The sequence below is a fragment of the Nanorana parkeri genome, unplaced genomic scaffold (genome assembly GCF_000935625.1).
Source record: "Nanorana parkeri isolate BGI_ZX_2015 unplaced genomic scaffold, ASM93562v1 scaffold1041, whole genome shotgun sequence".
NCBI lineage: Eukaryota > Metazoa > Chordata > Amphibia > Anura > Dicroglossidae > Nanorana > Nanorana parkeri.
The window spans coordinates 487,493-512,086 of NW_017307309.1; the positions used below are offsets into that span (position 1 = coordinate 487,493).

The 24,594-nt window shown below is 43.1% G+C and overlaps 1 protein-coding gene across 2 annotated transcripts in view; it reads right to left on the reverse strand.

Moving 5' to 3' along the window:
• Positions 1-24,594, reverse strand: part of DLG5 (discs large MAGUK scaffold protein 5) — a 98,677-nt gene that overhangs the window by 25,945 nt on the left and 48,138 nt on the right. The window contains exons 10-19 of one of the 2 annotated variants that reach the window (XM_018567389.1): positions 21,550-21,675; positions 19,606-19,738; positions 18,358-18,485; positions 17,731-17,906; positions 16,825-16,928; positions 16,359-16,451; positions 13,782-14,693; positions 12,296-12,431; positions 12,054-12,198; positions 7,293-7,414 (exon numbers count right to left, since the gene is read on the reverse strand). In XM_018567389.1, coding sequence (XP_018422891.1) covers positions 7,293-7,414; positions 12,054-12,198; positions 12,296-12,431; positions 13,782-14,693; positions 16,359-16,451; positions 16,825-16,928; positions 17,731-17,906; positions 18,358-18,485; positions 19,606-19,738; positions 21,550-21,675 — 2,075 coding nt within the window. Of the gene's footprint in view, positions 1-7,292; positions 7,415-12,053; positions 12,199-12,295; positions 12,432-13,781; positions 14,694-16,358; positions 16,452-16,824; positions 16,929-17,730; positions 17,907-18,357; positions 18,504-19,605; positions 19,739-21,549; positions 21,676-24,594 lie in introns of both variants that reach the window. The other variant, XM_018567390.1, reaches the window with a different exon arrangement.

The window sequence follows — 24,594 nt, forward strand, 5'->3', positions numbered from 1 at the left end:
TTAGGAATGACAAAAGGTAAAAAAACAAAACACGTGGACAGGTGTATCTATTGTAAATCACTGGTGAGTTTTCCACACCGGACCAATGCCAGTCACTACTAGGGGACATAGAAAACAATGACATTTTATGTGCCCCATTCACACCACAACACTGGTGTATTGTGCAGTGGGCTGTGTTAAAATGCAGACACAGCCCAATGTAAAGTGCTGCCATGAAGAGACAATAATGGAGTGTACACTTTATATTTGTAAATAAATATTAGCAGATTGCAGAATTACTTTCATTTCATTATAATTTGTGAAGTAGATTTGACTACGGCCTGTCCTAACAAAGGGTTAAAGGATTAAAAGCCTGACTTTTGCCTTGTATGTTCATTAATGAGGCAAACACAATCCGAGAAACACAATCCACAACATTCTGTCCTAAGTTTTTCTATAAGACAGATTACGGTGAAGGTGGTCGGAAAAACGTGGATTCTGCCAGCCATTTTGCCTGCTGCAACAAAACATCTAAAAAGGTAAGAAATACACACCCTATTCCCTATCCATGATGGCGTCCCTTCGCTTGGTGACATACAATGTCAGGGGCCTCAATGCCCCCACTAAAAGGCACCAAGTCTTAAACGAATTGCATATACTGCAGGCGGACATGGTCTTCCTACAGGAGACTCATATCTCCCATGACTCCACGCTGCGCCTGCACTCTAGGTACTTCCCGCACTGGTATCACTGCACGTCTCCTACCAAACGGGGGCGTGGGGTCGCCATAGGATTCGGGAAGCATGTCCCTTTCATGGTAACTGACAGATTGGTAGACCCAGAGGGCAGATTTCTTTTTCTCCATGTTGAAATGTATACTTTGGCGAACGTTTATTGTCCGAATTCCTCACCAGCTTCCTATTTCAAAAAAATATTTGGTAAACTGCGGAGCTTTCGCTCTGGCCACCTGGTGATATCTGGGGACTTTAATTTCTGCATGGACCCTTCCATGGATACATCTACGGGCCACGCCTGCAATCCTTAATACTGTATGTAGAGCGCTGCATGGTCTCCACTTAGTGGATGTGTGGAGGGTACTTCATCCAAAAGAAAGGGACTACTCTCATTACTACTCCGTCCATAATTCCTACTCGAGGCTGGACATGCTCTTCATAGACCACTTCCTCCTGGAAGCAGTACAAGCCGCGAATATCCTCCCTCTCACCTTATCAGATCATGCTCCAGTGTCTGTATTACTTTCCTTATCAAATGCCCCATGTAGAAGCTACAATTGGCGGCTTAACGAATCTCTTCTTCACAACCCACTGGTCGTTGCAACAGTAGCTGCCAACATTGATACTTACTTTCAGGAAAATGTCCAAGATCAGGCCTCCCCAGCCATCCTCTGGGAAGCCCACAAATCAGTGATTCGGGGTACCCTGCTAGCCATAGGCTCCAAGAAAAAGAGAGATCGTGTTGCACAGCTACAACTGTTGCTTTCTGATATACATTCTCTAGAATTATCCCACAAAACTACCTCTGACTGCTCTACATATCAAACACTCACCCTCAAACGGGAATAACTTGGGGAGCTGCTGGAATCGGACACTAAACGTGCCTTTGCTGCAATGAATAAGAAATTTTATGTTCAGGGTAACAAGCCAGGTAGACTTGTGGCTCACGCTCTAAGCTCCGCCACCTTCATCCCTAAAATCAAGTCCGCATAGTACTCTATGGCCCACCTTACCGCTGACATAGCCAAAGTATTCCATTACTTTTACCAAGACCTGTACCAGGTCAATCCCCCCTCACAGTCTCACCTACGTCCAGATCTCTCCGATAGAATCACTAACTACTTGCAAATGCTGGTTTACCTACATTGCCAACCGACAAGCTACTTGCTTTAGAATCCCCCATCACCATAGCAGAATTTGAACGAGCTATCCATTCCACCCCTTTAGGCAAAAGCCCTGGTCTAGACGGATACCCCCTTTTGTACTTCAAGCGTTTGCAGACTCAGTTAGCCCCCCATTTTTGTAGCTATGTCAACTCAATTGATGCCACCTCCCCTCTATGACCAGAATCGTTGCTTGCCCACATCACCATCCTTGCCAAACCAGGTAAAGACCCAGCCTGCTGCTCTAGCTACCGCCCCATATCGCTGATGAATGTGGATACCAAGTTGTATGCTAAGATTCTGGCTTCTTGACTTGGCCCACTCTTACCCGAATGGATACATCCGGATCAGGTGGGCTTTGTCCCGGGGAGGGAGGCAAGCGACAGTGCCCTCAAATCTGTATCCCTTATCCACCTAGCCCATACACTGACTTCCCCAGTCCTACTCTTGTCCACAGACGCTGAAAAGGCATTTGACAGAGTAGACTGGGGATTTATGTTCTCCACGCTGACCTCCTTGGGCCTTGGCCCTTGGATGTTGGCGTGGATATCTGCACTGTATTCCTCTCCAACAGCCAGAGTTAAGGTGAACGGCACGCTGTCCCCCACCTTTTCGCTGCACAATGGTACGCGCCAAGGCTGTCCCCTCTCGCCATTATTGTTTGTCCTCTCCCTTGAACCCTTTCTATCAACTATACGTAACAACCCTAACATCCATGGCATATCCTCCCCCACAACAGAGTACAAAATTGCAGCATATGCAGACGACATCCTCTTTTATGTTCGTGATCCTAGGATCTCACTCCCGCATATACTGTCTGAATTGCGTACATATGGGGAACTGTCCAATTTTAAGATCAATGTGGGCAAGTCTGAGATCCTGAACATAACGGTGAGGGGGACGGACTGCCGTAGCTTGCTCCATCATTTTCCCTTTATCTGGAGACGTGACTGCATGCGCTCCCTGGGTATCTACCTTACTCCCAAAAAGTTAGATTTCTACACTCATAATTACATCCCCTTGCTCAACTCGGTAAAGCTTGACCTCAATTCCTACTCTGCACGAACCATGTCCTGGCTAGGCAAGATAAACACCCTTAAAAATGATGATTCTGCCCAAGATTCTATTTTATTTCCAAATGCTTCCTATCTCCCTCCCATCAACGTACTTCGCCACACTACGCTCCCTGCTCTCAAAATTTATCTGGCAACGTAGGAAACCCAGGATCGCCTACTCCATTCTATCTCGACACAACCCAAAATGGGGCTTAAATGTACCTGACCTTAAGCAATACCACAAGGCAGCTCAATTAGTCAGGCTAATAGACTGGACATTTAACGCCTCACAGAAAGGATGGGTGGCATTGGAAGCGGACTTGAGTAACCCCCGACTCTCAGAATGTATCTGGACCCCGCCCCATGTGCTGACCCTGTCTCCTCTGATGTCCCCCCTTACTCTAGCCACCCTTTTAAACTGGGACCGCCTGCATAAAGCCCACAACTGGCTGTACAAAGCTTTTTGACGTGGACAGAATCTGACCGCCTACGCTTAGAACATGTCCTCCAGGGGAATTCACTTCGCTCTCTCCAGGGCCTGAAGGACAAGTGGGGCACCCATCCGATGTACTTCTGGAGACACAAACAACTTCAACATTTTGTAATGTCTCTCCAGAAGCCCCTCCAAACGAGAGCAAACTTCTTGCCCTTTGAGTCACTACTAGGGTCATCGACTCCCACACGTCATGGTCTGTCATCTACAGGATTCTGTCAGGCCTCGCAGGGGATGTGCCCCCACCATATATTGGGAAATGGGAACAAGAACTCCAACAACCCTTATCCCCCTCTCAACGATCCAAGGTACTACACATGTGTTCTTCTGTGTCACCTGATAGCCATATGATGGAAGTAAACTTTAAACTCCTCGCCAGGTGGTATCAGGTCCACACCACTACTCATGCCATCAGCCGGGCAAACTCCACGCTGTGCTGAAGATCATGCGGTGCAAGAGGCACGTATGGTCACCTGTGGTGGGATTGACCACACATACAACGGTTCTGGGGTGATATCACCCGCCTCATCTCCACCATTAGCGGCATACCTACACCCCTAGATCCCTGGCTATACCTCTTCCATCTCAATCCCCTCTCAGCACGCTCATATAAAAAGACGGTAATCCTTTTATGCTTAATGCAGCAAAAGCTCTTATGCCCAAACACTGGCGATCCACCCATATACCTATGGTTGCAGAATGGTTGACACGTGTTGACACTCTGCGATTGATGGAGGAGCTCCAGCACTCTAGTAATGATAACTATAGCACTTTCTACAAAACCTGGGCGAGCTGGCTGCATTTTAAGACTACAAATGACTATCACTATGCTATGACCAGTTGTTGTCTCATACCATAACGTGCCTCCTATAAAATGACGGAAAGAATCCTATGTTGGGTTCTGAGAATGTATTGCCATATACTGTTTTGCCGCGTGAGTGAACATGCAGAGTTCACCCTATTCCACAATACCCCGACCAGGGGACTCCTATGTCCCTCCACTCCTGCTGTTCCCCACCTTCCCCCTCCTTCACCCGGTCTCCCACCCCCCCCACCCCTTGTTTCTTTTATTATTATTTTTCGGTATGCTATGGGAATAGGAACATATAGAAAGGTTTTCTCAAACTTGACTGCAAAAGTGGAAATACACTTTAAGGCACATTACATTTTTCAGGCACATCGTTTATCTGTATCCTGTGTTTCTCTTGTACGACCACTGAATACATACAGATCTGCAAGGGAAATACTTGAAAAAGCCTTACTACTGCCCTATACTGTGTCAAGAAAAACACTAGTCCCTTCCACAGACAGTGGTTTACATGCTGCTGAGATGGACTCTACACAGCAGCTATCCAGATCAACGTTCCCTTGAAAGCCGTATCTGGATCCTACCGGACTGTAGATTGTTGAGAACTGCCTGACATCCTTGAATGTGTCTCTGAAAAATCTTAATGGGTACACCATATGGGCATAGCATCTGGGAGCTCCTTCACCAATTGGTAACTTCTTTGACACACTGATCTTTGTCATACCCAGTTTCTCATGAAGTAAACATGCCCTGGTGATTGTGCCATTTTTGAATCCTCAAATACTTCAGTCATTCTTAAGCCCTGGGAAAGGCTATGAGCCTCCCAAACGCATTGGCTGTTCTGTGTCGTGAACAAATAATTATATGAAAAGCTGTTGGCCTCTCAGGACCTTTGATTGGCGCTCCCAGACTCTGAACCTATGAATCTTCAATTTTGGGCCCCTGATTTAGGGACACCCTGTTTTTGTTGACAGCAGCCTTACTAGATAATTTTATTCCAGCACCTCCTTTCTCACTAAGGAACACACTACTTGGGAGTCTCCCATAGCTCCATCAGACATAGCCCCCTCCTCTACTTATCCAGGAAGGAGTTCTCCTCAGCTAGATTTTATGGGCCAATTTACAACTATGATTGCTTACTCTGAACGCAGAGACTGTAAGCACAGTTCTAAGCCTTCCCCTCCAGAATCTTTTTCAGACATTCCTGCACCTGTAGCAGCCTCTGAGCCTACTGCTTTGGAACAATCTCACAAATCCTTGATGGAAGAATTTGTCCTATCAAGGATATTTCTCTTCCTACTCTCACCCACAAGGTTGCTTTACTTGTTGCCATCACCTCTGCAAGACATGTCTCTGACCTGGCAGCCTTGTCCTGTAAAGAACCCTTTCTAGCCTTAGACAAAGTGGTCCTGAGACCTAGATCCTTCTTACTTCCCAAGGTGGTTTCAGTGGTTCTTGGGCTTTTAGACATCAGACACCTGCTTCCCAAATCTGCAAGCCTGCCACCAGGTCTTATCAGTTTTATCAGGGAGATGTTCAAGCCTCATATGTGTGCTGGTTAGCAATCTATTTGCAGTGTTGCCCATCCCTCAGTTGGACTGCTTTTGGACATCCAAATCGTATCAGAATAATGGAATTTTGTGTACCTTTTTCAAAAGAAGGGAAGCAGGATTTTTGCACTTGTCATAAAATCCAGCTCCTGGAGTTCTTTAGGGGACACCAGTCCCCACCGCTCTGTGTTGTGATATATTCCTATGTACTGATTTTCTACAAAACTGAAGCATGTTGGTAGTGGAAGGGGATATACCTGGCTAGCCAACAGCTTTTGTTTGACAATGTCCAAATCCTCCTTTAGAAGGCACTATAACCCAATGGTATCATAACCAAATACTGCATCCCTTAATGAAACCTTATGAAATGGATTTCATGGTGCAAAAATCCTGTTCTATTTAAAATATGTATATATGTACTGGAGCCACTGCATGCAGCTAGCATTTAAACACATAGTCAGCAAAGACTAGGTAACTATGTAATTACGGGTATTCTTTAAAGCTGAACTCTGTGCAAACAACTGAATACACATAAAATATAGTACATATAACAGACCTGTCCTACCTGCCAAATGATTTGTGTTTCTGTCCATCCAGCCTTACCACAGAGCCAGCCTGGTTACCCGATTTTACTCTTCTGTATTAAAACAATGAACTTCTCTTTTTTGCTCCTTTTTGGTATGCTTAATATATCATTGGAAAAAATGTATATCCGTTTGCTGGGAGCAACAAAAAAATATATTGACCATGTAAGAAATGCAGAGCTGCCCTGTATCCTGTGTTCACTTCCTCTATTATCCCAAAGAATCTGTTAAGCCCTTTTAGTTCTGATCTTGGACTACAGAATAATTAGCCTTTATGTTATGAGATCTCAGATCCCACTCTGAGATCTCTTTATGTTATGAGATCTCAAAGTGGGAGTGCCATAGAATTTGATCATAGACAAAAGCAGGGCAGGGCTGATAACACTCAGTCCACAAAAATGCTGTCGACAGCCCACAACAGGGTTAAGAGCTGATTGCATTTCAGGAAAATTAACGGGTCATTTTTGTACTAGCAGGTTCTTAAATGGAATAAGACATGAAGAAATGTAAATGTATTGCGGACATGTACTGCATTTTGTTTTTTCACACTTTACATACACTTTTGACAATAAAGTTAGGTCACATCTCCACCACCAGCCTTGACAGTAAAGAAGCAGCAGAGAAGCAGACTGAAGGGGTTAACATCAGCACATTCCTGAATGCAGGTTCACATGATTGGTCCCAGGTAATATCCTTTCTTCTCCCAGTCCAACTCCTGCTATTACGGGGGACTACAATAGGCTGGAATCAAGCGAAATTCAGGTATTTATTCTAGTTGCATTTGAAATCAAAAAATGTTTTCAATAAATACACATCCGTATTTGTGCATTTTGTTTTATATCTGCCAGGAAATTCGTTCTAACATGCACCATATTACATTTCATGACATGACAAGGCATTTTAAAACTATAATCAGGTGTACTTACCCAGGCGAGCACTGGAGGGGAGAGAATTGGAACCATGGGACACTCTGGGACGGGATGTGTCGCAGTATTCACTGGGATGTTTGTGGCTCAGGTCTAAGCTTAAGCGACCATGGTGCTGTGCACTGCAAGACATGAGAATATGGTCACAAACTAGTCCTAAATACTGCCATATGCATAAACTCACATTATACCTTTTAAATAGGGCATCAAATAAATGGCTATTGGTTTATTTTGTCAAGTTGGTTTTAACTATAAAAACTGCTGATAAATTGCTATGTTCCATAGTAACAGAAGTTATGCTAAAAGAAATATACCGGTTCCATTGAATTTGGAAATGCTAGTTGCCTAGCTGCCATGATGTTACTCCTATCTCAAAGTTTTTAAATGCTTGACAAAGAAGCAGTATACAGCCTCAGAAGTCAGATTTCCACAAATGACTGAAAATCATAGCCATTTGATCAGCATGACAGCCAGACAAATAGCATTTTAAAAAGAAAAGTCAGTAAGCCTGTGCAGCTTCTTCCAGCACAGGTAAATTGTACCACTGGCTACACACATGGCCACAAATAGAAATGTGAAAATACAGCTGGATTTAGTTTCAGTTCCTTAGTTACACCCATGGAGCACAATAAATCTCCTCAGCCAACAGTTTTTTTTCTGGTTGTAGGGCTCAGTCAAGCTTCCACTCCACATGCTACAGGGTAGCTGTCCGAGCAGCCTATTTTCAGGCTTCACCATTGGCACATGGAAGGTGTGCCTAACATTACACAAATAACCAACTCAAAGTCAATATTTGCACAGGCAACGTATACGGTTCCATGTACACAGAAAAAGGAACAGATATTAAAACTAGCAAAAAAAAACTCGCCAATTCAAGACATGAGCTGTGGTTCAGTACACCGTGCTTTACACTGTTAGTGTGCTCACGGAGCACACATTCATAACACTGCTGAATGTGATTCCACAGCTTTCCCGGCTTCTTTGGGGGGCAGCATCCTGCAGTGTGCTTTTAAGGATTTCCCATTGAGGAGGGATTGTCTTTTTGCGGCGCTTCACTGCTTTGACTCTATAACACTGTATACATGCCATCTTGCAGCCTTCTGACTGATAAGCCTGTTTCAAAAAAAAAATGTTTGAGTGTTTTTAACCCATTAATAAAGACGTACATAGTTCCGGCCAGTACACTCTGGTGTCTGTTCATGTTTCACATGGACTGCATGTCTAGTCTCATACAAATACCTGACTCAGAGAGTCATTATTTGTATAGGCAACTCATGGGGCTCCATGTGCATTAGAAAGAGGCAAAGGAGTATAAACTAGCAGTATATTCTAGCCCAGGGGTAGGCTATCCAGCTGTGGTGAAACTACAAAGCTCATCATGCTTCTGGAGCCTGTGGCTGTCTTGCAATGCCTCATGGAATTTGTAGTTCCACCACAGCTGGAGTGTAAAGCTTGCCTATCCCTGCTCCAGCTCCACTGGGTTCCCGATTCTTTTGTCACACAATTTTTATTGTTTTCAAATAAACATACTATCAGAGTGCAACATTACAGTGCTGACGCAGCAGCCAGGCAAATTAGTTGAAAGTGAGTTATAGTAAAATACATAACAAACAAACTGGATGGTTCAATGTAATAAACCCAGTTTACGAAGGATCATCTATTGGAAACCATCTGTTTAATTCCGTGTGCACTAAGGATTGTAAGCCCGTCCTGGAACAAACTGCGGTCTAACTAGTGGGAGGCTAATCCCATTAAGCAGAGACTATATAAAAGGACAGCAGGGTGAGAGAGGGGGAAGGGTGACACACAAGAGGGTAATTGGGGTATGAGAGGACCAGTTCAACATTAGAATTAGGGTAAGAGGGTAAAGTGCAGGGTGTACATAGACGCCTCTCAAATTTGCCATAAGAGTCTGACAAGATTGCCGTTAACTGTTCGTTAATCATCGCATTAGTGATACGGTTTTTAACTTCCAGGTAGCTGAGCACAGGGGATTTCCAGGAACTGGCAATAGTTTGTTTAGTAGACATGAATATGTGGGAAACCAAACACTGCTGACATTTAAATATTCCTGTTATAGGCTTATGTAGAAGTGCTTCCCACAGGGTTTTAACGTAAATCTGTCTTGATGAAATCTGTGTTCTAAGGGAGCAATAGAGTAAGGCGGGGTAGCTGAGTGACACAATGATTGTATATAGTTGCGTAGTTGGAGATACCTAAATAGTTCAGTTTGTGGAATTTGAGATGATGCCTTGAGTTGTGTAAAGGAACTAATCCCTTGGGGCGTAAGCATGGAGTGTATGTCTTGAAAGCCAGCAGCCGTCCACCAGGAAAACATATTGGGACTAAGGATAGAATAATGGGCATTGGATAAGCGATAGAAGAGGGAGATGTGGTGAAACCAGGTGGCCAGTATTTTTCACCGAGTCCCATATCCGTAGAGTGTGTTGCATATTTGGTCCTAAATGAGGGGGTGATGCGAAGGCAGAAGCCATGGTAAGTTTGACACTAGAATGGGGTGGGTGCCCAACACATCTAGGGAAACCCATAGAGGTGTATCAGACTTAGAGGACAGGAGAGCGAGGGGGGCTATTTATGCAGCCTTGTAATAATTCTCGAAATTGGGTACCACCAGTCCCCCGTTTAACCTGGGTCTAAAGAGAACTTGACGGTTGACTGGTGGATGAGCTCCTCCCCATATAAAGTGCAGCGCTTCCCGTTGTAAGGTAAGTAGGACATAGGCTGGCACAGAGATCGGTAAAACTCTAAACATGTACAAGAGCTTGGGTAGAATGGACATTTTAAAGGCATGGATGTGTCCTAGCCAAGATATTCGAAAGTCTTTCCAGGAGATAAGAAGGTTTTTGAGTTGGCGTATTAATTCTGGGTAGTTTACTTGATAAAGCGTAGAGTACGAAGGGGTCCACGTTATGCCCAAGTATGAAAGAGAGGAGGTCCATGGGAAAGAGTATTGTTGTACTCGCAATTTTGTAATCTCGGGTAAGGAAAACGTTCATTGCTTGGGATTTGGAAGGGTTAACGCGCAGGCCTGAGAAGGTAGCAAATTTATCTAATCTATTTTATCTAATCAGGTTATCAGGTTCAGCGAGAAAGTTTGTGGGGAGCTCAAGGTCAGTAATATATAGTCCGGGAATAGCGAGAGCTTGTGGGAGTAACCCACTAGTGGTAGACCCTCTATACTCTGATGTGCCCGAATAGCGATCGCTAAGTGTTCTAGTGAAAAAATGAATAGAATTGGAGAAAGGGGGCACCGCTGCCATGTGCCCCGCTGAATCTGAAAGGGAGTGGAACTAAATCCTTGATACTTTAGAATAGCAGTTGGACACGAGTAGGCTGCTCATATCCAAGTCATGAAGCCTGCTCCAAAACCCCATTTCTCCAACGTTGATATCAAATACGGCCAGGAGATGGAATCAAAGGTTTTGTTCATGTCTAAAGAGAGTAGGAACTTTTTTAAATTTGTGTTGATGAGCAAGGTGACATAAGGAGACAATTTTGCGACTATCAGCAGCCTGTCTATGAGGTACAAATCCTACTTGTTCTCCATGAATGAGAAGACTCAAGAAATCGTCAACTCGGGAGGTTAAAAGTTTAGTCAGAAGTTTAATTTCGACGTTTACCAAAGAGATGGGGCGGAAACTGGACCAGACACTTGGATCCTTAGTAGGCTTAGGGAGCATGACCATGTTTGGCAGTAAGCATATCACGATCCATCGTGTCGCAAGCTTTAATGGTATTGAATACTTTAGTGAGGTGGGGGACTATCAGGTCTGTAAATTTTATATAAAATGGGAATGCCCTTTTGTCAGGTTTAAGGCTTTGGATTGAATGGAGGACCTCCTTCTCAGTGATGTAAGCTTCTAAGGCCAGAGAATAGGAATGGGGTAGAAGGGGAAGAGTTGTGTTCTCTAAGAATGCAGTAATTTGGGAAGGGGGGGTAGGTTTCAAATACAGTTTAGAGAGATGACAACTAAACTCTTCCAGAACTTTTATAGGATTGCTTGCGACGGTGTTCGTTCTAGTCCTCAGAGTGAAAAAGTGGGGTCTCAGATCTAGGATCCTTAATTTCCTGGCCAACATAGTGACGGGTTTGTTCGCTTTTGCATCAAAGGCTTGGTTGGACCATCGCATCGGCATTTGAAATCTGCATTTAGACAAAGGTTAAGGTCGTTGCAGGCGTCGCCAGGTTTGTTGATGTAGGGGAACATTTGAAATGTGTAGAGGCCAATTTCAGATCTGATTCCAGTTGCGTTAGACGTTGGGTTCTCTCTTTCTTGTGTCAGGATGCTACGCAAATTAAATGGCCCCATGGTCAGCCACTCTTTAGGCTGCCCATAACGTGACCATAGAGACCACTGAGCCAGAGTTAAGGCGAAAATGTATTCCAGTGTAGATGCCTGAAGTTCAGCTAAGAGTGCTGGATTAGACAAAAGCGATTAATTGAGCATCCATGGTTTAGGAGTGAGGTTGAAGAGAGCGGAGGAAGAGCACAGTCGGGTCATGGTCAGTCCAGGGGGGAAGAGGTAATGACTGCTTTTTCCACTAAGGAAAGAGAGGTGCCTGAAATGAACATGTCTACGGGTTCCTAAGTGCAGATGTTGTTTTGTGACCCTGTGTTCAGCCACATATTCAGTTTAGGTTTGTCACACACATAATCATGCACAACCACCGAGAGCATTTCCCTTCTAACACCAGTAAAGAAAACAACTGTATTTAGAGGTAGAGAAACTGACATGATACCTTTGATGTAGGTGCTGTGAGCAGACTTGGCCTGTGGAGGAAGGACAGTTATTAGATGGTACACGATGACTCCAGGCTGTGTAGATTGGGTTTCTACAAACTGCTGTAACTGCAGGACATGGAGCCAGACTCCGGGGAACAGTACCTGAAATGAATCACATATCTCAAATCTTGGGCACTGAACAGTGAACTACAGTTATATCTCAATAAAAGATCTATTTTACAAAGGAAATCAAACTCACCTGACATACCAGATCCATACAAGGAAGTTGTAAAGATTTCACTATGGCGGGGGGACCGAGTGGGAGAGAACCGCACCCACTCATGAGCTATATCAGGAGACAGACGACCCTCTGAATTGGGGGAAAACTTCTGGGTCTGCCAAAAAAAAAGGAAAATAAAAATGCAAATCCTAAAAAAAAAAAAAAAGAAGAAGACAACCAGCCAGCCACCATTAATGAAGACATACACCTGAATGGTTGTGGTGATACCAGACCAAAATGTATAAAGCTCCCCATATAAGTTACAATCTGACCATACGATCTTTGTACATTCAATTTTTAGTTTTGCCAAAATTGTCTGATTTGAGGATCTACCTAAACTATCCAATCACTCTGTATCCAATCAGGCAAGGCCTTGCACCTCATATATGTTTACAGATTGTAATGTGTATGGTGAGCTTAAGGGCTGCATTTAGTTTGCAATTTTACACAAATCTTTAGTTACCAGATTTTCGACTTGTCATATCAGAATGCAGTCTCACATTTAAAGTAAAGTAATGTTTTTCTGTAGATAAGAAGCAAGCTAAATAATACGTGAAACATACCCAGGGAGGGTTATGTATATACTGATTATATTGCAGCAAATTATCATGCTCAAATTTAACATAAATAGTTTTATTTAGGGACCTTTCTTTGTCCATCTAGGTCAGGGTTTACATTGCATAGATGTTCTTTATTTTCTGCTGTTGTAACGCAACCACAACAATACCCATGCAGTCTCAGGTTTTTTGATTTATAGACAGGGACCGTGGGATTCAACCACAGAGGTAAAAACTAAGTTGAGGCAATATAATTATTTCAATCCTATTGTTGAGATATTTCAAAACTGTTGCTGTACTGAAGCCCAACTCAAGAAAAACCCCTTTTTTTTTTAAATTTGCGACGGAGCAGTGAAGACTTGTAGCCTCTGTAAGGTTTCTATTGCAGTCAGTTTCCCTATTGGATAGATTTCCAGTCACCTCCTGTCAGGACAGGATGCGATTGTCTGTGTCCCATTTGAAGATGTTTTCACATATTTAGTAGAGTGAGGAAGGGTTATTTGTGATGTGAATGTATTTGCCTTCCTGTTCCAATGATGCCCATAAACCTAATTTCTTGTACGCTCATCAGAGACACTAAATTAGAGAAAATTTCTACAATGAAGTTACAGATAGAAATAAAAACTGAAATGGTTAACTCTACTCTATCCAAAACTAAAAAAATGCCTTGAGATAGGTCTTAATACAGGGTTGCTTTTTGCCATTTTCACAAGAACTCAACCATAGTTAGAATGCTAGCTGGGGATTTGTGGCAGTGCTGACCAACTTAGTCATATAAAATTGGCAGAGTACAGCAGTCTCCACTGGCACACTGAAACACAGAAATTGGTAAACCTACATGCTGCCTATGTGAAAACGGCAGAACAGTTTGCAGCTACAAATACACAAATTAGAAGATAATAAATCACCTGCAATGCATAATGAGGAATGGATACAGGAGTTAGGCGATGCTTTAGTGCTGGAGCAGACAGTGGTCTTGGCCTTTTCACTTCTGGTTCCTCCGCTCTTTGTAAACAACTTTCCACCTCTCCACCACCTCGACATCCAGGCAAGGCACAATCTGTCCCTTCGTCTCTGCAGCATTTCCCAATACCCCTACTATGCATTTTGTATGATCCTTCCTGGCCAGAAGGGATAGAAGCAGGAGATGGGCTAGTAGGTGGTGAGCCAGCAGTTACTGTGGAATCTGAAGCGGAGCTGGACTGATGTCTATGTTTAAACTTAATAGAGTCACTTCGTTTTGGAGGCGTTGGGGGGGTTAGTGGCCTTTCCACCTTTGAAGGCTGGGGAGAGTGTGCAATGATTGGTCCAGGAGGCATATAGGCATGTTTTGGAGGAGTCTGAGGCCTCTTAAAAGTGTCTGGGTCAAAGATGGATTTTCTATGCCTGGGCCTCTTGAAGACTGTGAACTCACTCTGGGAGTGTCCTGGGCTAACCATAACTTTAGGCCATGTACCACTACTCCTCTTGCCCGTAGGTGCATCAACTATAACATCTGTTATAGCATCTGAGTATCCAAGCGGTCGTCCTTCCTCCTCTAACTCATAACCACGTCCAATAAAAACCTCTCCTCCAAGTGATCCCAAACTATGCTCCGAGTGACTGTGACAGCTCAACTGCAGGGCTCTGTCTGACCCACTGCGATCTCCTATCTCCTTTTTATGATCAATCATATCTGGGTGGAAGATATCCGTTTGTGTCGAGCTGTTGTTCTTCAGGTTCCTCTTATGAGTGTGAATATTTGATGGGAGAACACGACAGGACTCCTTAAGGTTTTCAAATAGGTTTTGTCCACTCCATGATGTATTTGGTGGAAATATCTGAAATTTAGAAAAAACAACAAAAAAATACAAAAACACAATTTTATGTTAAGTATGAAGAAATGCACTCCTTTAACTTTGGGGACATTAGATAAATTAACTAGGAGAAATTTTGATTTTTTTTTTTTTTGGTTAGCAAAGTGAGCAATTTCAATGTCTTACAACTTACATTTTACACTATAATTATATGCTGATACATAATAGGATATCTAGTCACCGCAATATTCCTGTCTCTTTGTGGTCACACTAAGATTTCTGGGGACATATGCTCTTCTTAGGAAGGTGGTCAGGTCACTAATAAAAGAAAAAGCCACCCCACACATATGGGCATTAGATCTTTCACCAGGTACCGGCTTTCGAGTCTGTAGTGAATTCAATCCACAGGGCCACATACTTTTTTTTTAGTTAGTTATTTTTCCTTTCTCAATTCCCGGGACCCCAAAGAAGGATCCTATAGAAACACTACTCAATATGCTGACTACTATTTCTCTGCTCCTTCTTTAAAAATAAAAAAATAAAAAGCTTTTTACAGGAGGAGGAGCTTCTAGCTGCCCATCCATGTTAACATAAAGGTTGTAGTCTATTTCTTGACCCCTTGCGGAGCATTACATTAGACCACCAGATATGGAGATTGGCTGACAATATACTCCTGCAAGCCCCAATCGGAACCAAACTTCCTGGGTGAACTCTAATTTCTACTTATATTTGCAGATGTTGCATTATCAATCAATCTTTAAGTGCATATATTAGAAACTGGTTGGGATCTCCTGTATTTCACAAATTTGTTCTGTGCATCACATTGTGAATCTGTACTTAAAGTGTATGTCCAGGCATTACCAAATTTTACCCCAAACCTCCCTTTCTACAGTATGTCCCAGCATTATTTTTTTTTATTTTTTTACCTGTAATGAGAAGCCGCTTTGTTGCTTCCTGTACCATCAACACCAAGCTTGTAAAAATGTTGTGTGTACAGCTGTGGGGAGCTCAGTTTTGAGGCAAGCTCACAGATCTACATCTCCTGAAAGCCATTCTGTACATACAGTGTGTGGGCAGGCTCTTAGGAGTCAGGGCACCACTGGGAAATAAATCACTGTATGCAGGCAGAGTGGGATAGAGAGTTGCAGAGATAGGGGGAGTTCTGTAGCCCACCAGGCACAACTGACAAAGCTGGTTGGGATTTCAGTACAGAAAAGGCAATATGTGATCAGGAAGTTAGGAGCACACTTGACTTCTGGCAGATAAACAGGTATTTTTCTGTAGCATTTTAAAAAATGGATAAAAATACAGGGAAAAGTGCAGGTAATACAGAGATGCACTGAAAAGTTTTTTTCATATTGCTCAGACATACACTTTAACCCCTTCGTGACTGACGACGTACAGTGTACGTCGCCAGCATCGGGGCTGTTTAAACAAATAAATCTACATCTTGGTGTAACTGTGTACTTAAAAGAAACAACCCCCATGGCTTTATGCATTGTGTGTAATAATTGGTTCATTGTCCAACAAAATGCATCTCATGCTACGGACCCAAAGACTTTAAATACTTAGAATTGACAGTACATCCACAAACAAACACCGATAAACAGCCATCTACTTCATTTATATAAAACTGGATAATATATTTTGCTTTGAGACTCTACGGTATTAATTAAAGTTTTTAAATACCTTTAAAAGAGAAAGGCTAAGTGAATCCCGACAGCTTCTCAGAAGAGCCTCACATTCAGTGATGGACTTGTTGTCTACAGCTATACCATTAATCTGCATTGTACAGAAAAGGTTTTAGCATTCAGTAAACTGCAGGCATTCCATTAATCCGTAACAAGTGAAGGCTTACTAAATAAAGAAGAGCAAATGACAGTGAGAATGTGCAAAATACAATAATCCACAGCGACCAATCAGATTTCAGCATGCTGTAGTAAAGTCTGTAAAGATATGATTTCAGATTGGCTGATATGGGTTAATGCATTACGAAACATCACTGTGGTTTGCAATGCTTTACTACTGAATCACATTATCTAATGCATCACACTGATTTACCAAAGAATTGAACTGTCATCATATTGTTTGCAATTCAGAATGTATTTATTTATTTTCTCAAAGTAAGGCATGAGACAAACAGGAGTAAACTTACAGCCACCACTCTGTCACCAGGCATAAGGGTTCCTTCCTTGGCAGCAGGACTCCCAGGCATCACAGATGCCACCAGCACACCAGTCTCTAAAGAGATACCACTGTCTGTGGCATGCAAAAAAAAAACAATTGAAAACATCAGAATACCCAAAGCTAAACACCTATTACACAGCCTCAGGGACAGTGTCGATGGGCTTGTGTTCGCTTCAGAACTGCTTCTCTCCTAACATCTATGGGAATGGAAAAGCAGCTGAAAGTGGTCAAATGCAGGCTAACTGCACCAACAATGCATTTTGAATGGCCTCAGAAGAGTCTCAAACAAATGTCAAACGCACACTGTATTTGCCCGGCGACACCGAGCCTTAAAAGGAGAACTATGGGGGTCGGGGCTTTTCTCCATAGTTCTCCTAAGGGTAACGGGAGGACACAAACTAGCGTCCTCCCATCACCCTAAGCTCAGTATACCGCAAGCTACAGCTCGCGGTATACTGAGACGCCGCAGCCGGGACAGATCCCGACAATGCTGTCTGGATCCACCCAGCTGCGCTCACTCCCCCGTCCGTTCCGCCAGTCAGCGCTGGAGGATCGGACAGTGGAGGAGGGGAATCACTGCAGGGAGCCGTGAGTGAAAGTCACGGCTCTCTGCAGGGATAGATCGAGAAGTGAGCGAGCGACGGTATGCGTTCACTCACTTCCCGATCTATTGAGCTGACCTGTGACAGTTTCATTGTCACAGGTCGGCTAGAACTATGAGGCTGAGTGATTTTCACTCGCCTCATAGTTCTCCTTTAAGCTACTTTTCTAAATATTTGAACAATTCTTAAAAAACACCATTTAAAACTTTATATATATATATTTGTAACTGAAAACTCTTTTTACTTATTGTACATAAATGAAAAAACTTCACCTTTCTGGCCACCCAGACTGATATGAAGAGGAGTGACAATTCGATTCCCCAGAGATTTTCTTCTACGAATTACCATGTTGATAACATCTCCTCCACTTAATACAGCTTTAATTAGCTGCTTACGATCCTTGTTAGTGAGATCCACATCATTTATCTTCAAGAGGCAATCATTCACTCTGCAATTTAAATCGTCATGTATATTACCTAACATTTGTTTGTTGGACAAACAAAATACTTATAAACATAACATATGAAATCAATGCAATACTGAATAGGAAATTTTCATGGTGCCAAGAAATTATGAAATCCAACATTTGAACAATTACACTAAAAACTTTGGAAGCTAACAAAAAAAGAAAAAGAAAAAAAGAAAAAAAAAAAAAAACACAAACCCCAGCAAATCAAGAGTAGGAAGATTATTTCTGACAAGAAGGAAGCAGAAAGCATTTAAAGAAGGAAAGGGAGAGAGGCTAGGGAGCAAGGAGAGAGACATGGAGACATTGTATAAACACTAGCAATGTGCAAAACGTCTCTGACTGTTAAAGATTATCAAAATTCTCCTTTTTTGGAATATTCCAAAATAAATCAAATACCCTCAGGAAATATTTTACTCTACAAGGTATTTACCTTAAACGGCCATCTGCAATGCTGCCCTTGTCAACCTTTGTCACAAAAATGCCACTGTCCCCTGGAAAGGGCGGCTCATTCACCCCATCTGCCACATCAAACCCCAGAGCCTTAAGGTCCATATCCTCCTGTGAAGAAAACAGTGTGAGTAAACATTCCATTTACAATGTTTAATACAGATGTCACCTTTCCTGTTCAGAGTTGAACTAATTTTAACCACTTCCCAGCCGGCCGTTGTAAAAAAACGGCCGGCCAGGAGCTATCTAGATGTGAGCGGGCGTCTTTAGACGTCCGCTCAGCCACGCCCCCAGTGGCGCGCGCAAGCGGGAAATGCCAGCTATTTCAAAACGGGCAGCGATGCCCGTTAATATACAGCAAGGTGGCATTAGGGGTCTTGGAGACCCCTGATGTCTCCATAAAGAGAACCTGTCACATATTTTGCTATCACATAAGGGGTTTTTCTAACCCCCCTATGTGATAGCAATAAAGTTAAGTGAAAAAAAAAATGTAAGCTCCCCCCCAAAATAAATGAAAAGTTACAAATGCGCATACGTGCGAAAACGACAATTTCGCCCATTACACCGCACATGTTACATATCGTCGCGAACGTCGGAATGAGAGCAATAATTCTAGGGCTATCAATCACTGATAACACTAAACTGATGAGCTGTAAAAGTTTTTAAAGCGTCGCCTATGGTCAATTTTTGGTATGGTAGTTTTTTGCGATTTCGCGGGTGCGCGCAATTTTAAAGCATGACATGTTTGGTGTCTATTTACCCGACGTGACCCCGTATTTTATATTTTACCAAAAATGTGGGTAATAATCGTTTCCTAACATAATGAAAAAAAAACTTTTTTTTCCCAAAAAATATAGTAAAAAAAAAAACCCCCAGTGGTGATTAAATACCACCAAAAGAAAGCTCCATCTGTCCCCAAAAAATGGTATAAAATTAAATTTCAGTACAGCGTTGCATGACGGAATAAATGTCAGTCAAAGTACCGCAGCGCTGTACACTGAAAAATGGCCTGGCCAGGAAGGGGGTCTAAACACCTGGTTTTGGAGTGGTTAAAGAGAATGTACAAAGTATTTTCAGTGAGCATATATTTTGAGTTAATATTGCCATATTTATGTTATGTAGGCTCATTTATATATTAGCACAGTTACTAAAACTATACATTCTGAGTTACATGCATGCCTCTTAATGTTGCCACAGAGACGCTGGTCTTGTTTAGTTGCTTTCTACTTACCCTATCTCGCTCAAACTCTACCACTTCAGTCTCCCACTCCAGTGAGTCTGTGTCAATCGCAGAATCGTGAGAACTATGAGCCATAAGCTGACGGAACCTGGCTTCTTTCTCAATGTGATTATCCATCTTTTCCCTTAAAGTAATAAAAGCACATGATTAAAGAGGAATGCAGCAACAAAATCATATAGTGTCTGTACATGTGCCTCAAGCTGTCCAGAAATAAATGGGGCTTGGAAAAAACACACAGGATACAGCTAGGTTTTATTTTTCTTAACTCTGGTAAGAATTCTTTATGTCATCGATATTTCTTTTATTCTTGGTATATAATAAGATCATTAGTCCCTTTAAATGGCCGCCTGAGCCCCAGTGCATTATGCCCTACTCAAAGCAGTTAGAATATGCCTCACCTGCTGCTTCTAAGGTTAAATGATGCCAAAGACCAGTGGTCCTATACTGTGTTCATGAAAGCTTGGCAGTTTTTTTCAAAAGCAATGCAAACAATCTTTTAATCTGTTTATCCAGAAGGTGGAGAATGTTTGGCAAATGGAAAAGTAAGTAACCTGTGTAGAGGATTGAAGCTATGACACAATTACTTGATAGCTACCGCAGGCTGAGACTCAATCTGATATACTACACTAATTGAGAGACTTTCTTTTCAGCATATACACTGAAGGAGCACATTCATTAATTCCTTTGAACTGGGGAATGGGAGAATGTTTTTAAAAGCATATTACGTGAAAAGTTTTGCTGGGCAATTTATTTACGGTTTTGATTTTTATTGCCACAATTCTCAGTAAATTAAGATAAGATTTTTCCTGATGTAAACTGATGGTCATCAGTTTACATCCGCACTGCCATAGAGATGCATTGTTGTCCGTTTTTCCATCGTCAACCGGGGGGTTGGAAACCTGACAACCTGAACAATTGTGTGAAAGGGACCTTAGTAGAAGGCAAAGCCTGCTATTTTTTACAAGCAAATATGTCTACCCGCATGTACAGAAAAGGTTATAAACTATTGGGACAAATAAGGTTTTTAAACATTAAAGATGGAGATGCGTTTAATACATCCAGCCGAAATATTAGATGTAGGAATGTTACACACTATGGAAAATCTCTAACTTTCTCATGAATTTAACAATGACACCAATATACATTACACGTCAGTATATAGCAGATTTATATAAAATATAAGGCCTCACTCATACTGGGCGAATTGGGGTTCCTGCAGCAGGAATCCCAGATGTCCCATTTAGATGTGGCCGCTGTACCCATTCATGTTAATGAATCTGATACGACTACATGCAGTTTGAAATAGAGCAATGTCGCTGGACACCAGATAAATGTTTGCATGTAGTAGTTTCACATATAAATTATATGAGGACTGCCGCTTACAGATACAACTTCTGTCACCCGGTCATGACCTTGAATGGGTACAGCGGCCGCATCTGAACGGTACATCTGGAATTTCTGCTGCAGGAATCCAGAAGTTCCTTTCGCAGGAACCTTCAATTGCCCAGTGTGAATGAGGCTTAAATGTACAATATAAAATTGAAGCACTATTAGAAGTGCAGGACCCATCAACTCTCACAGGATATCTTATACCGATATAAAAGCGAATCAATCATTTAAACAGATTCTATTTAGCTTTGGTTCATTCACCCAAGAACAAAGCCCTAATCAATAACATAGTGCAAAACTGCTGTACACCCCAGCACCTAGATTTCTTCTCCCATTTTACTACAGCAACTTGGAGACTCGAGAAAATGATGTGGAAAAAACCCCAAAAAAACTAAGAACTTTGCATACATTCACTTCCCCCCTTCACTACCTTATTAAAAAAAGTATATTTTAGAAGTCACACAAATTCTACAGACTTTAAAAGCAATCTACAAGTCATGTAAACGATTTGTAAAAAAAAAAAAAATTAATGAATACTGTACTAACTTCAGCTCCTTCAGTTCTCTTGCAGCATCATTCTTCTGTTTGCGCATGTCGTCTAGGTTTCTCAATGCTTCTGCTAGCTCGCTGACTGCACGATCTCGTTCTCTACGTAGGTTATCACACAACGTACTGTAGAAAGATGGGCAGCATATCAAAGAATGGAGTAGATGTACAGCAACATATATAATATTCAGCAAATATCACCCACCATCATAACAGTGTTACTTTTTTTATAATCTGCTTCCATTAACCTGTATGTAACAAAGGTGGCCATGTAAAAGTCTAGACATCCTGATTAGGAGTTGGGAATCACTCATTTATAGAATTACCTACTCTAATGTAACCCACATTTACATGTCATTTCTGGATATTCAAAGCTTGGTACAGAAGGATATGTGCAATGGCTATGTGCAAGGTGCAGTATCTCAAAGCAACACACTTCCCACTCAAATGGAGGAAAGCGGCCATTCATTTGCTCTCATTTTTAAAGATTACAGCTCATCATGAACAACAAGTGCATTTTGCTGTATTTGATTTCATGAATTTGACAGTGGTCTGCTAAAAGGCAATAACCCTATCTGCCTATATTTAAACCAAAGTGAAACGGCAGTACTAAATCACTCAGCGCAGACTTGTAGTATTCTATGCAGTAACACAGAATGTCTCCTCTTTGCTATCTGATTGGCACTGCTTCTAGCAAGACTCCAAGGATGAAATAACCTGTGATGAGGTTTTAAAGTGACCACTCACATTCTCAGTCAACAATATGAAAATCAGTCACCCAAAGTCAACTAATGGGTAAAGAAACAAATAAATAATGTATTGATTTGCAGTAGCAATCTGTGCCCATTTCTTAGATGGGTAATTCTGAATGGTAAAATTTACTTAAAGTGTGTTTAGAGTCATAGAGCTGTACGCTATGGTGCCAAATGAACTTCACAAACATGGAGGATGTTTGTTCATGCGTAAAAACTTTTACAAAATGGCCATGTGGACTGAAATATATAAGCTCCAATAATATGGTGATGTTATTCCATAGTTAATTAAACTCATGAGTTAAATCTGAAAAATGCGGGGGCGTGGCCAAGCGGCGTGCATGGACGGACGCTGATCACAGCAGCTACGGTCCCACTCTCATCCTTACCCTATCCTGACGGTTCCCGCGACTCGGTCGTCAACCGGGCTCCTTCCGCTCTCCCTCAGGATCCTCCTGGCAGCTACAATGGGGAAAAATCGGGGACCAGAGGGACGTCTCCGCGGCCGAAAAATTGGCCCGGTTCCAGCGGCAAGATGGCGCCGGACATGCGGCCCTCCGCACCTCCTCGAGCTCCACGATGAGGACGGGGACTCCTCAATCCTCAAGTAAGGGGGCTTCACAGGGGAAATCTGCTCCACTGACCCAGCTGGGCATGAAGGGGAAGGCAGCACAATCCCCCCAGGCTGAACACACAAAAGACCAACCTGTACAACGTGCATGCAGGGCCTCTGAGGAGAGGGGGATGGGGGAGACGTTCCCTGCAGACACACAGGCCCCTGCTGAGCCCACCCTCCTACAATTAATGGAGGCTATTCGGGACTGCAAAACCTCCCTGGCATCACAGATTGAGGGGGTACATATAGACCTCTCTCTGCTGAAGCATGATGTTCAGGGTCTGCGTGACAGGGTCACCGAAACTGAGGGCCGCATTACTATCCTGGAAGATGCGATGACCCCGTTGTCCAGGGATACTGCTGGATTACAGAGGGAGCTAGCGGCCTGCAGAGCTAAAATGGATGACCTGGAGAATCGCTCCAGGCGGAATAACCTCCGCTTTGTTGGATTTCCTGAGCGGTCAGAGGGCCAAAATCCTGAGCAATTTATTCAAGATTGGCTTAGAGAGATGTTTGGAGATTTCACCCCCTCTTCTCCTTCCTTTGTGGAGCGGGCGCATCGCACACCACCCTCCTTGCCTCCCCCTGGTTCCGCTCCCAGACCTATTATTGCCCGGATCCTCAACTTCAGGGATAAAGTGGCGATTCTGCGTGCCTCACGGATTGCAGGGGAGCTCTCCTACAATGGGAATCGGGTCTTCATTTTTCCTGACTTTTCCGCTGAATTACAACGCCAACGGTCCTCCTTCCTGGAGGTCAAAAAGCGGCTGCGCCAGGAGGGTGTCGCCTATGCCATGCTTTATCCTGCCAAACTGAAAGTGACAAGGGATGGTAAAGTACAACTCTTCTCCTCACCCACAGAAGCCTCGGACTGGCTGGATGGTAAAGGTCTTCCCCAGAGGAGACGCCGCCACAATGAAGTCCGTTAACCTGTCCGCTTGAGTACTTTTTCCTCTGTCGGATCATACCGCCTATCCATGGACAGGGAGCTGACCGTCACTCCTACAACACCATGGAAACTTTTAGTTCCTGTTGGATGCAGCTGGCCCAGTACCCTGACGCGGTACTATTCCTTTGGACGTTGACTAGTCAGGTTGCATTGCTACTACTCCCTGGGCCGGCGCTATTGTCCGTGGAAGCGATGAGGCATCCCCCCTGCATTAGGGGAACCGTCGCCATGTTATGTCATTACCACTTGGGACTTGGAAATGTTTGGGTCGGGTCCTGATAGAAGTGGCTACACCCCCAGCCTATTGGGCACTGTTCTTGCACTTGGTGCTTGAGTTTTGGTTACGTTAAGGGGTCTGGGCTTGTTAGAGTTGGGTTAACAAGCGGGGTGGGATGGGAATGGTAGTTCATGTTGGGATGTCTGTTGACGTTTTCTACTGTTTGTATGTTATGACGCTCTACAGCTTGCATTGGTTCATGAGGTTTCACCGCTTCAATTCACAGGTTCACCTTCTAACTGCCCTGACTCTTTCCCTGTCCTCTGATGCAGTATAAATTTATTTTGTGGACCGTTCGGGGCTTGAATTCCAGCCTCAAGCGCTCCCTTGTATTCGACTTCCTCTTTAAACTTAAGCCACATGTGGTGTGTCTGCAGGAGACCCACCTGCTGGGATCTAGGATTCTGGCATTGAAAAAACACTGGGTAGCCAAATCCTTTAATGCTGTATA